At 45.5% G+C, this 14,317-nt stretch overlaps 1 protein-coding gene across 3 annotated transcripts in view; it reads right to left on the bottom strand.

Annotated features, from left to right (window-relative positions):
- Positions 1 to 1,686: 1,686 nt before the first annotated feature.
- Positions 1,687 to 14,317, bottom strand: part of WNT10B (Wnt family member 10B) — a 71,554-nt gene continuing 58,923 nt past the window's right edge. For 2 of the 3 annotated variants that reach the window (XM_077297472.1, XM_077297474.1), the window contains exon 5: positions 2,138 to 2,734. In XM_077297472.1, coding sequence (XP_077153587.1) covers positions 2,276 to 2,734 — 459 coding nt within the window. In that variant the 3' untranslated portion in view covers positions 2,138 to 2,275. Of the gene's footprint in view, positions 2,735 to 14,317 lie in introns of all 3 variants that reach the window. The other variant, XM_077297473.1, reaches the window with a different exon arrangement.

Below are 14,317 nucleotides of genomic sequence, written 5' to 3'. Positions count from 1 at the left end.
ACAGACAGTTTTGGCTAGAGCTAATGTCACAACTCTGTTGTTGGGTGTCCCAAAACCAGGGTTTCCTTCCCTGTCCCTAACACTAGGGGGCCTTAGCTTGCCCTGTTCCCTGGATTACTTCTGATGGTGAAGATGCCGGGTCCACATACCTTGTCTTAGCTCCTGAATCCACCCTCAGTCTGTACCCTTCCCCCACCCAGAGAAGAGGGGAGTAGCAGTGTACCGTAATGCACGACCCATATTAACAAGGTAATACAAACACGGATAAAGGAAAATACCAATCATCATTGAATTCAATGAGGTTTGGGTATGTTCGACGAACTGTTCGGCGAACATATTTGGCAAACATCAGATCGTTCACCTTAAAATGGTAGATTTCTATAGATGGTGCCCGCTCAGCAGTGGTGTTTAAATCGTTCACCGAACCAAACATTGAAAGTTTCGCTCATCTCTAGTTATCAATTATGCAGTACTTTTATTGGTTTCACCTACAGCTCCATAAATTTTCTTAATTGAGACTTCATTGTTTTTTTTCTTACATTAGATAACATTTTGTTTAAGTGCTCCAGCATGCACTGGGGATTCTCAAAAGAGACGTCATTTTTAAGTTTAATATATATTGAATCATATGAAATCAAGTAAGCTTTCAGATAACCCCTTTATAGAACATGCTAATAAGCCTTGAAGTACATTGGGGATGTCTAGATGCACTTGGAGTAAGCTTTCTTCATTACTCCACCCTCAGTCAGCCAAACACCTAATTTAGTGAAGAAAGCTGATCTTTCTTTTTAATTTTTTTAAAAGCCAAGACCAGGGGTAAATGTAATAAAAAGAAAAGTTATATACATAGGCCCCATCCTGGTATATATATCCCCCATCCTGGCATATATGTCCCTTAACCTGGGCCCCATCTTGGTAATATAACCCTTACCGTGGTGTATGTCCCTTATCCTCGTTTGTGTCCCTTATCTTGGGCCGCATGCTGGTAAATGTCCCACGTTGTGCTGCTGTTCTTTAATGCATAGTAAATAAAAAACAATTATACTCACCTCCCACCCACTCCCAACGTGCGGCGTCCTCTTCTGAAGCTGGCGGCTGACTTCAGCATGCAAGCGCTAGGAACTCATCATGTCACTAATATGCACCCCCAGTCACGTGCATGACAACGTTAGCTGCCGGCAGTGTTTATTGCCACTCACAGATCCGACGGTTCTGTGCACCGCAATACACTTCAACAGGATGTGTGTCAGAGGATGCACAATCAGTTGAAGTTTCTGATGACGTTGGCGGACCACTCACCCGCATGGGCCCCCATTGGTATGGACCAAGTTGGGGTTCTTTCTACTTCCAAGGAAAGTGGAATGAGTATTACGATGAGCTATTGGAATGCAAAGTGCCAATATATTGTTCTTTTCCAGAGGGCCTTCTTCTGTCTGTGTCTGCTCCTGGATGGGAATCATATCTTGGTACATATTACAGCACTATAAGCAGCTTGCAAACAGCAATGCATTGATTTTTGTCGGCTTCATGCCATGTCCAGCCCACCTTCCCCAGCAGAGCTCTAATCAGCTGAATCCCTATTCCAGTCCACAAACATCTATATAATCTGCACTGGTCAATTTCATAGTATTTTTCCATTTTCATTTTTTTTCACACTTAGCTGGAGGAATGATGTCAACAGTGAATGGAAGGTAAGCTAAAGTACACTTTAATTTAAGAGATGAACACAAACTCCAATAAATAAACCTCCTAGTTATGCATCTTCTCTCGCTCTCCTTTGCTAACCCCATCAAAAGATATAAAACCCCCCTGGAGGTCTTTGTGTTTGACATATGAGCAAGTGTACACCACTTACCCAATCCACAAATCCAAAACTGGACCTTTTGGTAAAAGAACATCTTTCATTATTTACTCTTCCTTTTATAGAAAGTATATGACTATATGCAGCAATTCCACTAGTCCATGAGATGTCACAGTGTTTCATCCAAGGATTCATTGGATTTGCTGGTCTCCTTAAATCGCTGTATGAAAAATCCACTTATTGTTTGTCCATCTGGCATGTGTCATTGATTGTATAGAAGTCTAGACCATGTCAGACATTGTCTTCAGGGGGTGACAGTTTGGGTAGTAATCCCCTGAATGTTGGATTACTTTGAATCACATAGCAAATTTTATGTGATCACCAAATAGAAAAATACATTCTGTACATAGTCAGTGCTAAGAATGAATAAATTAATTGCAATGAAGAGAAGATATGAACAAGTTGCAAAACTCCTCATTTGCACACATTGACCCATTGTGTGACCCGACACTCCTCACACATAACATAGCAACACCAGTGAAAGCGACAGTTGCATCGTTCCCGGCGTGTCTGCATTAAAATATTATGACCTCGTCCACAGCAAAGACTGGCACAGCTGTCCATCTGATGGCTTGTCTTATTGCATACTCTTCCTTGAGTACCTGGGGAGTCTACAAAAGGGTCTTTCTCACAGAAGTCAGGGGACTTTTCAAAGTAGACCAGTTCACGAGCCAGTCGCTTTTTGTTGAGACGGGGATGGAAGGCCCCACTGTTCTTATTACGGGAGTTCACAAAAACAGCGCGTTGTAGTTTTTCACGAAGTAATGTGCTAACAGTCCGAAAATCAGGTGTTACATGCCAACAAGTTTTAAACTGGCAACTTCCTGATGTTCCGTGACACTTACACCTTCGCTTCATGTTTTCTGTCACTGCCTAGAAGGATAAGACAAAAAGTAGATGTTAGGAAGAAATAATTATATATAGGCTTACAAAGCAGCATTATCATACAACATGAAGGGTACAGAGTTGGTTCTAAAAGCCTCTGTCCTCCTGTATCAGGCATTTTTATTTTATTTCTGTGCCTTCTCTTCCATTTTGCCCCTGTATGTAAGTTTACGATTTTTCTGTATAGAGAACATGAGGGGATCTTGGTATGGAGAACATGGGGGCTCTGAATGGAGAACATAGGTGGAAGTTCAGTATGGAGAACATGAGGGAATCTGTATGGAGAACATGGGGGAGATCTGTATTGGGATAATGGTGGGTAGCTCGGTATCGGGAACATGATGGGGCTTCTGTATTGCGAACATGAGTGGGACCTGGTATGGAGAATATGTGGGGGACTCAGTATGGAGAACATGGGGGGAGTGCTTGGTATGGAGAACATCAGAGTGGCTCTATATGGAGTACATAGAGGGGTCTGTATGTAGAACATGGGGGGACTCGGTATACAAAACCATGAGAGGAGCTCGATATGGAGAACATAGGGCAGCTCTGATTGCAGAAAATGGAGAAGCTAAGTATGGAAGACATAGGAGGGACTTGGTATAGAGAACATGAGAGGAGCTCAGGGCTGAGAACATGGGAGTGCCTCTGTATGGAGAACACGGGGGGTACTCGGTATGGAGAACATGGGGGGGCTTGGTAAGGAGGACATAGGGGAAGCTCTGTATGGAGAATATGGGGGAGCTCGGAATGTAGAACATGGTGGGGGGCTCTCTATAGAGAACATGGGGGGCTCTGTATGGAGAACAAAGGGGGAGCTTGGTATGAAGAACATGAGAGCGCTCTGTATGGAGAACATGTGGGGTTCTGTATGGAGAACATAGGGATAGCTTAGTGTGGAGAACATGGGGGGCTCTGTATGGAGATTATGGGGGGAGCTGGTATGAAGAGCATGGAAGAGTAGCTGGTATGAAGAACATGGAGGGGGAAGCTGTATGGAGAACATGGGGGAGGTGACTTGGTATGGAGAATATGGGAAGGACAAGGTATAGAGAACATGAAGAGACTCAGTATGGAGAATGTGAGGTGGCTGTGTGGAGAACATGTTAATGACTTAGCCTGATCCTGGACTATTCCAGGCAAGAGTCTCAGCAGGCTCTTGCTGCTACATTATTGGTGAGCTGACTCATCTTCTCCCCTCTCCCCTTTTTGCATAGGGAGAACATGGGGGGCTCGGTATAGAGAACATGGGAGGAGCTCTGTACAGTGAACATGGGGTGACCTTGGTATGGAGAACATGGGGGGCTCTGTACGGAGAACATGGGGGCTCTGTATGGAGAACATGGGGGCTCTGTGTGGAGAACATGGCAGGGGGCTCTGTATGGAGAACATTGGGGGATTGGTATGGAGAAAATGGGGAGGATTCAGTATGGAGAACATGAGGGGGATTCAGCATGGAGAACATGAGGAGGGCTCTGTATGGAGAACATGGGGGTACTTAGTATAAAAAACTTTAGGTAGTTTGATATTTAGGACATAGGCGGCTCTGAATGGAGAACATGGGACTCAGTATAAAGAACTTTAGGTAGTTTGATATTTAGGACATAGGCGGCTCTGAATGGAGAACATGGGGAAGCTCGGTATGGAGGACATAGAGTGGACTCAGAATGGAGAACATGAGAGGAGCTCAGGACAGAGAACATGGGACCTGGTATTGAGAACATAGGGGGCTCTGTATGGAGAAAATGAGGGCTCCATATGGAGAACATGGGCCTCTTTAAAGAGAACATGGTAGGGGTCTCTGTATGGAGAACATGGGGGGCTTGGTGTGGAGAACATAGGGGAAGCTATGTATGGAGAACATAGGGGGAGCTTGGTATGGAGTACATGAGAGGGCTCTGTATGGAAAACATGGAGGAGGGACCTAGTATGAAGAACATGGAAGAGGACCCGGTATGGAAAACATGGGGGTGATTTGGAATGTAGAACTTGCGGGGACTTGGTATGGAGAATATGATGGGGGCTCAGTAAGGAGGATGGGGCAACATGGGAGGGGCTCAGTATGTAGAATAGGGTAGCATGGAGGAGCTCAGTATGGAGAATAGGGGGATCAGTAAAAACAATAGGGGCTTGTTATGGAGAAGGAGTTTCATGGGGGACTTGAAATGGAGAATAGGAGGTTCAGTATGGAGAATGGGTAGCATCAGGGGACTCATGGTGTGGGGACAACATGAGGGGGAAAGGGAAGAGGGGGCTGCATAGAGTGGGGACAATGTGGAGATCATAGTTCATAAGGTGTGATGGGTATAACTCATAATGGAAAGGACAGTGTGGTGGTTTTTGTTTGAGGGTGGTGTGGCTGTCATATTTCAGTAGGGTAGACATTGAGGTGTGGGTATATTTCATAGTGTGGAGACCGTGTACCATAAGTGAGACAGTGTGGGGTAATTATTTTGCGTAGGGAGCACAGTGAGGGGCAATTATTATTGGCTTTTATTAGCTCTTTTGACTTTCGTAGTTCATGCACACTACAGTACTTTGCTCTGCCCTTGGTATGGAGGGAAGTGCGCATGTGCAGGAGCGCAATTGGGGTACACTGTGATGATGACATGGAACGCGTCATCCACATGAAGCAGGTAAGGGAAATGACCGGATCGCGGTGAGTATAATAAAAGCTCTTTTTTTTTGCCTTGCATAGGGGATTGGGGTCATACATACAGCATACCAGAATGCTGTATATGAGGGCTTATAGTTGCTGATCGTACTTTATATGGGGAAAACCTGGTGAAAGGTTCCCTTGATTAATCAAGTGTCATGTCATAACTGTGCACCAAGGCTTAGGCCATGCCAAGGGTGCACAGAAGTGTCTTCATTTGCATATTAGATAAATATCACTTTTTCAGTAAATATTACACTAAACTGTATATGACTGGTATTATTTTAATAGAGGCCATGTCCCTTCTATAAATCTTTATATAGTCTAATTGTCATATTGGGGTGACAGACTCCCTTTCAGTAAACTTAAAATTCATTTCACCCAATGAATGAATATTTTGCTTGTGCATCAGATGATTGACAGCCTGTTTAGATAGTTCAATAATCAGTTTTCCATTATCGGCTGCAGTGTTAAAGGAGTTATCTGGTCTAAAACTACAAATCTGCAGTTACTCTCTGTGACTGCAGACTTATGAATCCTCACATCATGCACAGCTTGCTGTGAGGATTCACCTGTGTCAGCATCTGGAACGGCAGTCATGTGACTGCAAGTAAGTGATTTGCATTCTTCCGACCACAATCCTACTATGGAAGTATATTGAACGAAGCCTCAGATTGTGGTCAGGAGTATGCACATCACATTCTTGTCGTAACATGACCACTGTTCCTGATGCTGACGCCGAAAAATCCTCACGGCAAGCAGTGCAGGCACTGGGAGAATTCAGAACAGCACAGATTTGTAGTTTTAGACTGGCCAACCCCTAAAATGCTCCTTAAAGGGGTTGTTTCAAGTTGGAAAGTTATTCCCTATCTGCATGTGATCAGACCCCCAGCGTTTCCGAGATCTGTAGCAGAGGTCAATCATCTGCACTACCTCTCCATTCATTCTAAATAGGAACGCTGGGGATAACCGATCGCAACATGCTGCTGATATTTGGCGTCCCCATTAAAATGAATGGAGCAGTAGTGCGGATGCCATTGATCTATTCAACTGGGGCGCTTTAGATACCCTGTTCTCAGGATCAATGGGAACCATGGCGGTCAGCTTCCAGTGAACAGAAAGCTATTCCCTATCCCATGGATAGGCAATCACTTTCATACTTTGGATATCTGCTTTAAAAAGTATCTAAACTTTGGGGATATTTTTTATGTTTCATATTCCGAGCATATTGGTGGATCACCCACTTCTGAGGCCCCCACCTGTCACTAAACAAAGACCTCCCAGTAGACCCTAACTCAGGATGCAGAGTGGATCTAACGAGTAGAAAGTCATAGTCCTATCTTTTGATCTGAGCACTTCTAAGAGGTTTTTTGAGCAATCGGTGGGGATCTCATGTCCCACCCCATGAAGCCCCTTCTCCATTCTGAGCCAACTTCAGACTCACACCAATCTGCTAAGAATTAATGGATCTAAAACATATACAGTGGGGAAAATAAGAATTTGATGCACTGCCGATTTTGCAAGTTTTTCCACCTAAAAAAATGGAGAGGTTTGTAATTTTATCGGTACAGAGTTCATCTGAGTTCATGCTGTGAGGGAAGCTCCGCTCTCAGCATTTCATTCATTCCCCAGTAGTTTACAGCGGGGGGCGGTCGCATTAGTACTGCTCCCTGTTGTAAACTGTATATACCCCAGATATGGATTACGGCATGGGACTGACTATACGCCGGACAGGTATGAGTATATTGTTGACTTGTTATTTTTTCATTTATTACAGGAGATCAAGGGCATCATTTGGAATGGCGGAAGAATAAAGATGGCAAAACTGTGTTGTCTTTCATTTCATTAAAATACTTTATTCTGTATGTGTGTGTTTATTTAACCCTTTACAAACTTTAGGATTAGTAATGGATAGGTGTCTTATTGACACCTCTCCATTACTAATGGGCTTAATGTCACTTTACAATACAAAGGTGACATTAACCCCTTATTACCCCATATGCCACTGCTACAGGGCAGTGGGAAGACAGAGGGTAAGTGCCAGAATTGGCGCATCTTACAGATGCGCCTTTTTTGGGGTGGCTGGGGGCAGATATTTTTAGCCGGGGGGGGGAGGCTAATAACCATGGTCCCTCTCTAGGTTATTAATATCTGTCTTCACTCACTGGCTTTTCCTCTCTGGTGCAGAAAATTGTGCGGGAGCCCACGCCAGTTTTTTCCGTGAATACATTCTTTTATTAAATACATACAGGTCCCAAATTTTACACACACATACTACTAACAGTATTAGACACTGACATCTATCATTCCAACTGTCCTGCAATGGTTTACTGTATGTAAACCATGCCTCCTATCCTGTCAGCTTCTGCAATTATTTCACAGAAGCTGACAAATGAATTATCGGCTATTCTGCTATCTATCTCTCTATGAAATACACATATATACACTCACTGGCCACTTTATTAGGTACACCTGTCCAACTTCTTGTTAACACTTAATTTCTAATCAGCCAATCACATGGCGGCAACTCAGTGCATTTAGGCATGTAGACATGGTCAAGACAATCTCCTGCAGTTCAAACCGAGCATCAGTATGGGGAAGAAAGGTGATTTGAGTGCCTTTGAACGTGGCATGGATGTTGGTGCCAGAAGGGCTGGTCTGAGTATTTCAGAAACTGCTGATCTACTGGGATTTTCACGCACAACCATCTCTAGGGTTTACAGAGAATGGTCCGAAAAAGAAAAAAAATCCAGTGAGCGGCAGTTCTGTGGGCGGAAATGCCTTGTTGATGCCAGAGGTCAGAGGAGAATGGGCAGACTGGTTCGAGCTGATAGAAAGGCAACAGTGACTCAAATCGCCACCCGTTACAACCAAGGTAGGCCTAAGAGCATCTCTGAACGCACAGTGCGTCGAACTTTGAGGCAGATGGGCTACAGCAGCAGAAGACCACACCGGGTACCACTCCTTTCAGCTAAGAACAGGAAACTGAGGCTACAATTTGTACAAGCTCATCGAAATTGGACAGTAGAAGATTGGAAAAACGTTGCTTGGTCTGATGAGTCTCGATTTCTGCTGCGACATTCGGATGGTAGGGTCAGAATTTGGCGTAAACAACATGAAAGCATGGATCCATCCTGCCTTGTATGGAGCATCTTTGGGATGTGCAGCCGACAAATCTGCGGCAACTGTGTGATGCCATCATGTCAATATGGACCAAAATCTCTGAGGAATGCTTCCAGCACCTTGTTGAATCTATGCCACGAAGAATTGAGGCAGTTCTGAAGGCAAAAGGGGTCCAACCCGTTACTAGCATGGTGTACCTAATAAAGTGGCCGGTGAGTGTATATATGTGTGTGTCACTGACATATATATATATATATATATATACGTATTCTACTTTTATATATCTATTCTATCTACTCTATTCTAACCTATTCTATACTGTACGTGGCAGATCATTTGCCGGCTTTTAATCTATCTATCTATCTATCTATTGAAGATTATTTGGTATTAAAACGATGTTTACAATGTGTTTTACAATGCGATTTTAACATGAGCCTTTATATAGAGAGTACTGCTGTATGTAAAAGCTCATGTTAAAATTGCATTGCATACGGATGTTATACGGATGTCACACTGTTACTAGATGCGAGGAAATCGCATCCTCGTATTGCAAACATTACATACGGATCACTGTTCGGGAACATTTGTGCGTTTCTCGCTCGATTTATTTTATACGGTAAGTGTGACTCCAGCCTTACTCCATTTTAGGGACTGACAATAAAACATTCAAAATCACAGAGAAATTGGGAGTATACAGGAAAAAAGTTAAGAAACATTCTTTCTTGTATAATAATTTGTATATAAGGCAAAATTTAAAATGGGTTAAAAAAAATTATCATATATACTCGAGTATAAGCCGAGACCCCTAATTTTGCCAGAAAAAACTGGGAAAACTTATTGACTCTAGTATAAGCCTAGGGTGGGAAATGCAGCAGCAACTGGTAAAGTTCAAAAATAAAAATAGATACCAATAAAAGTTAAATTAATTGAGACATCAATTGAGACAAAAAATATGCCCCATATAACGCTGGACAAAGGTTAATAATGGCCCCAATAAGATGCTCCATATTAAAATATACCCCATATAATGCTGTATAAAAGGTTAATGATGGCCCCATAAGATGCTTCATAGAAAAATATGCCCCATATAATGTTCCATAAAGGTTGATGGCCCCATAAGCTGCTCCATAGAAAAATATGCCCCATATAATGCTCCATAAAGGTTGATGACCCCATAAGATGCTCCATAAAATAATATGCCCCATATGCTGCTGCTGCGATTAAAAATAAAAATAATTACATACTCACTTCTCGTTGCTGGGGAGAGGTGTCGGTGTCCTGAGCAGGCGGGGACACCGGTGTGCTATGGGGGCCAGGTGCCGGTGTCGCTGCTGGCTCAGGGACCTGCAGAGACCGCATCAGGAAGGGTGAGTATGATGTGACAGCCGCCACTCCTGCTGCTCCCCCTCCCCCACCGACCCCAATGGGTCAATGACTCGAGTATAAGCTGAGAGGGGCACTTTTAGCCTAAAAAAATGGGCTGAATTAGGGAGAATGCTGGTTTGTCGGCCATGTATTGCTCAACCATCTTTAAAAGTTTTCTCTCATTGTCAAAAATATACGGTCATCTGGGACAGAATGCTGCGAGAGTGTCAGGAAATTGGTCCCGGGCCTTTGACAGTGTAGACCTGCCTTTACTGTACCTGGTGTCTGTCCCCCTCGCCTCTCCTCCTTGGTTGGGCAAAGAAGCTTGCCCCCTGCTGCTAGCGTTGTCTGATGGGAATTATTTCAACATATTTTCCACAATGGCCTTCTGGTATAGCATCATTTTTGTAGACCTCTCCACCTCAGGAAGGAGAGATGTAAGCTTCTTCTTGTAGCGAGGGTCTACCAGAGTGACCAACCAGTACTCTTTTTTTGCCCAAGATGAATATAACATGAGGGTCACAGGAAAGGCAGCTGTACATAAAGTTGGCCATATGGGCCAAGGTTCCTACAGCCAACATTTCCCTGTCTCCACCATGATGACTACTCTCTATCTCTTTCTAATCCATCTCTTCCTCCTCATTCCCCTCTTCCTCATTCCCCTCCTTAGCCCACCCACGTAGGAGAAATGGGATGAAGTTTCCGCTAGCAACCAGATCCTGTTCCTCCTCCTCAGCCTCTATGTCCTCATTGTTACTCAATCCATGCTGAGCTGATGAGATGAGGCTGGGCCAGGTAGTACCTCCCTGTCTCATGTTTTCCTCCATCTCCACCTCATCCGCATGCAATGCTTTTGTTTAGTTGTCAGCTGCGAATGTTTAAGTGGGCACAGAAGCGGGATCATTGCTCTGATTATGGCATCATCAGTACTCAGCATCTTTGTGGAGTCCTCACAGTCTTGCAGAACTGCACAAATGTAAGACATCCATGCTCACTCAGTTGCTATGTGCGGAGGTTGACCAGAATACCAATGGATGTGATGGAGCTCGTATTCTACCAGTGACCTCTGCTGCTCATAAAGCCTTGCCAGCATGTGCAGTGAAGAGTTCCATCATGTGGTGATGTCGCTGTTACACCTCGCAATACTTACCTGTCCGGCCGGCGCGCTCCCGACACTCTTCCTCGCTCCTCTTCCTCTGTTTTCCCTGGTGTTCGTCCCTTCGGCGGTCCGCGCATGCGCAGACGTGCTTCTCTCACCGCCGGGGTTTCTGGGAGGTCGTGATCCGCTGGCCCCGCCCCAATATGGCGGCGCCCATCTGGTATTTCTTCCTGCATCTGACCAGGTAAGACGCCTTTGCGTCTATTGCGTTCGCTGGTTAACACCAGCATCTCCTTAGGTTCCTAGGCTCCGTGCGTCTCTTGCTTTGTTTCCAGGTTGTCTTTGCCTTCCAGTCCCGTGTTCCTGCTGTGCCTTCCAGTCCCGTGTTCCTGACGTGCCTTCCAGTCCCGTGTTACTGACGTGCCTTCCAGTCCCGTGTTCCTGACGAGCCTTCCAGTCCCGTGTTCCTGACGTGCCTTCCAGTTCCGTGTTCCTGACGTGCCTCCCAGTCCCGTGTTCCTGCTGTGCCTTCCAGTCCCGTGTTCCTGACGTGCCTTCCAGTCCCGTGTTCCTGACGTGCTTTCCAGTCCTTAATTTCTGCTGTGCCTGCTACTTCCGAGTCTCCGTTGTCTTCGTCCACGTCTGAACTCATCTTCCCGGTCAGTACGTTGTCTCTTTCTACCTCTTTCTGTCTGGTGCCTCCGCCATTCCAGCCTCTTCAGTTTCACCTTCTTACCTCCGTCCTCTGATCTCTCTGTTATATCTTCAGTCGTCCCTTTGGCTCTGGCAGTTGCGGCTTCACCCTCCTTGGGCCTGTCCCTAACGCTCCCTGTACAGGGGGTGGCACCATCTGGTTCACTCGCCCTCGGGGGCTCTGAAGTCGTGGCCCAGAGGGTCCACTTCCTAGTTGTAACAGTACGCAAAGGCCATGGATCCCGCTGGAGCTGCGGCTGCTCAGAAAGAGCTTGTTTTTCTACGGGAGAAGCAGACTCGGATGATGTCCTTTATGAAGTCTATGGACTCCCGTCTCTCTGCTCTTCAGTGCTCCGATCCGGGGAATGCCTCCCAGCTGGCCAGTTTGCAACAAGAGCTGGCACAGCAGCGTGATGCTCAGTCCCATATTCTGGGGTATATGGCATCAGTTGATAGTCGCCTCCAATCTCTTCAGTCTACCGCGTCCGGGCCTTCACCAGCTCTAGCTCCCCATCCCACTCCTCGTTTAGCCAAACCTCCTCGCTTTAATGGAGATCCCAAACTATGTCGAGGATTTCTCTATCAGTGCCGTCTTCATTTTGAGCGCCTCCCCATGCAGTATCCCACGGATCGGGCCAAGGTAGCTTTTATTGTTTCTCATCTGGAGGGAGATGCCTTGGCATGGGTAAATCCTCTTTGGGAGCGGGATGATCCTGTGGTTCTTCAGCTCACTCCATTTCTGGAGACTTTTCGTCGGGTTTTTTGATGAACCGGGTCACTTGGCCTCTACCACTGAGGCATTGTTTAATTTACTCCAGGGGTCGTTAACTGTTGGACAATACACTATCCAGTTTCGGACCTTATCTTCTGACCTAGGCTGGAATAATGAGGCGTTAGTAGGGGCCTTCTGGCGAGGGCTTTCTAGCCATGTGAAAGATGAATTAGCTGGTCGTGATACTCCAACTAATTTGGAAGATCCAATTGCCTTAGCAACACGAATAGATCTTTGCTTTCAGGAACGAGCCCGGGAGAGAAAATTTCCTCGTTCTACTATATCTTCCCGTGGACCTCCCAGTCCACGGCCCAGGGTCTCTACTTCTGTTTCCGTTCCAGAGCCTATGCAAGTTAATCGAGTTAAACTCTCCGAACAACGTCGCAAGGAGAGGCGCTCCCAGGGTCTCTGTTTTTACTGCGGAAGTTCCTCACATCTCCTCCGTGCTTGCCCAGACCGTCCGGAAAACTCCTCCGCCTAGGTCAGGTAAGAGAGGCCTCCCTATGTGCATGTAAAACCTCTCAACCCCTCACTCTGCCCGTTTTGTTACATGTTCTTGGTAAACGTTTTTCTCTTGAGGCTTATTTTGGACTCCGGTGCTGCTGGAAATTTTATTAGGCTGGAGGAGGTAATTAAATTCTCAGTTCCCATAAGGTCTTTAGAGAATCCTCTTCTTCTCGCTACTGTTGACGGAAGACCCTTGCAAGAAACCATAACTCAAGTTACGCACTTGGTAGAGCTTCAGGTAGGGGCTCTTCATAAGGAGAGAATCTCATTCTTTGTTTTAGCCAACATTTCTCATCCTATTCTCCTCGGCCTTCCGTGGCTGCGACTCCACGAACCTTTTTTAGATTGGCATAAAGGCAACATTCTTCGTTGGGGAGATTCCTGTTGGTCTCGTTGTCTGCTGCCGGTTCGTCCTGTGGGTGCTCCCTGTCCCTCTCCCATTCCCTCCGGGTTGCCTTTCTGCTTTTTCTTCTTTTTTGGATGTTTTTCATAAAAAGGAGGCAGAGTCTCTTCCTCCGCATCGACTCTACGACTGTCCTATAGATCTCGTTCCTGGTACCACGCCTCCTAGAGGTAGAATCTATCCCCTCTCGCCTGCAGAGACTCAAGCTATGTCGGACTATATTCAAGAGAATCTTGCTAGAGGTTTTATTCAGAAATCTTCTTCCCCAGCTGGAGCAGGTTTTTTTTCGTGTAGAAGAAGGATGGTACTCTTCGCCCGTGTATTGATTACAGGGGATTAAATAACATCACTGTGAAGAACAAATACCCCTTACCTCTAATCTCTGAACTTTTTGACCGTCTGAGAGGGGCACGAATCTTCACCAAGCTTGATCTTCCGGGAGTCTACAATTTGGTTCGCATCCGTGCAGGAGACAAATGGAAGACCGCATTCAACACTCGGGACGGGCACTACGAGTATTTGGTAATGCCTTTTGGGCTCTGTAATGTGTCCACAGTGTTCCAAGAATTTGTCAATGTCATTTTTCGAGACTATCTCTATACCAGTGTTGTGGTCTATTTGGATGACATCCTCGTCTTCTCTCCAGATCTATCCACCCTTCGACGGGACCTCCGCCGAGTCTTACTTCGTCTAAGAGAGAATCATCTTTTCGCTAAGATTGAAAAGTGCGTCTTTGAACAGTCTTCCGTGCCTTTCCTGGGGTATATCGTGTCCGAGGACGGTCTGAAGATGGATCCTGAAAAGGTGTCTGCCGTTCTGAATTGGCCCCGCCATCTGGAGTAAAGGCTATTCAACGTTTTCTTGGCTTTGCCAATTACTACAGGCAATTTATTCCTCACTTCTCCTCTCTGTCTAAGCCAATCTCCGCCTTGGTTCGCAAAGGGGTCGATCCT

This window comes from Ranitomeya variabilis, chromosome 3 (genome assembly GCF_051348905.1).
Source record: "Ranitomeya variabilis isolate aRanVar5 chromosome 3, aRanVar5.hap1, whole genome shotgun sequence".
Classification (NCBI taxonomy): domain Eukaryota; kingdom Metazoa; phylum Chordata; class Amphibia; order Anura; family Dendrobatidae; genus Ranitomeya; species Ranitomeya variabilis.
Note: the sequence above shows the minus strand (reverse complement) of the source record. Positions and strands in the feature narration are given on the sequence as shown.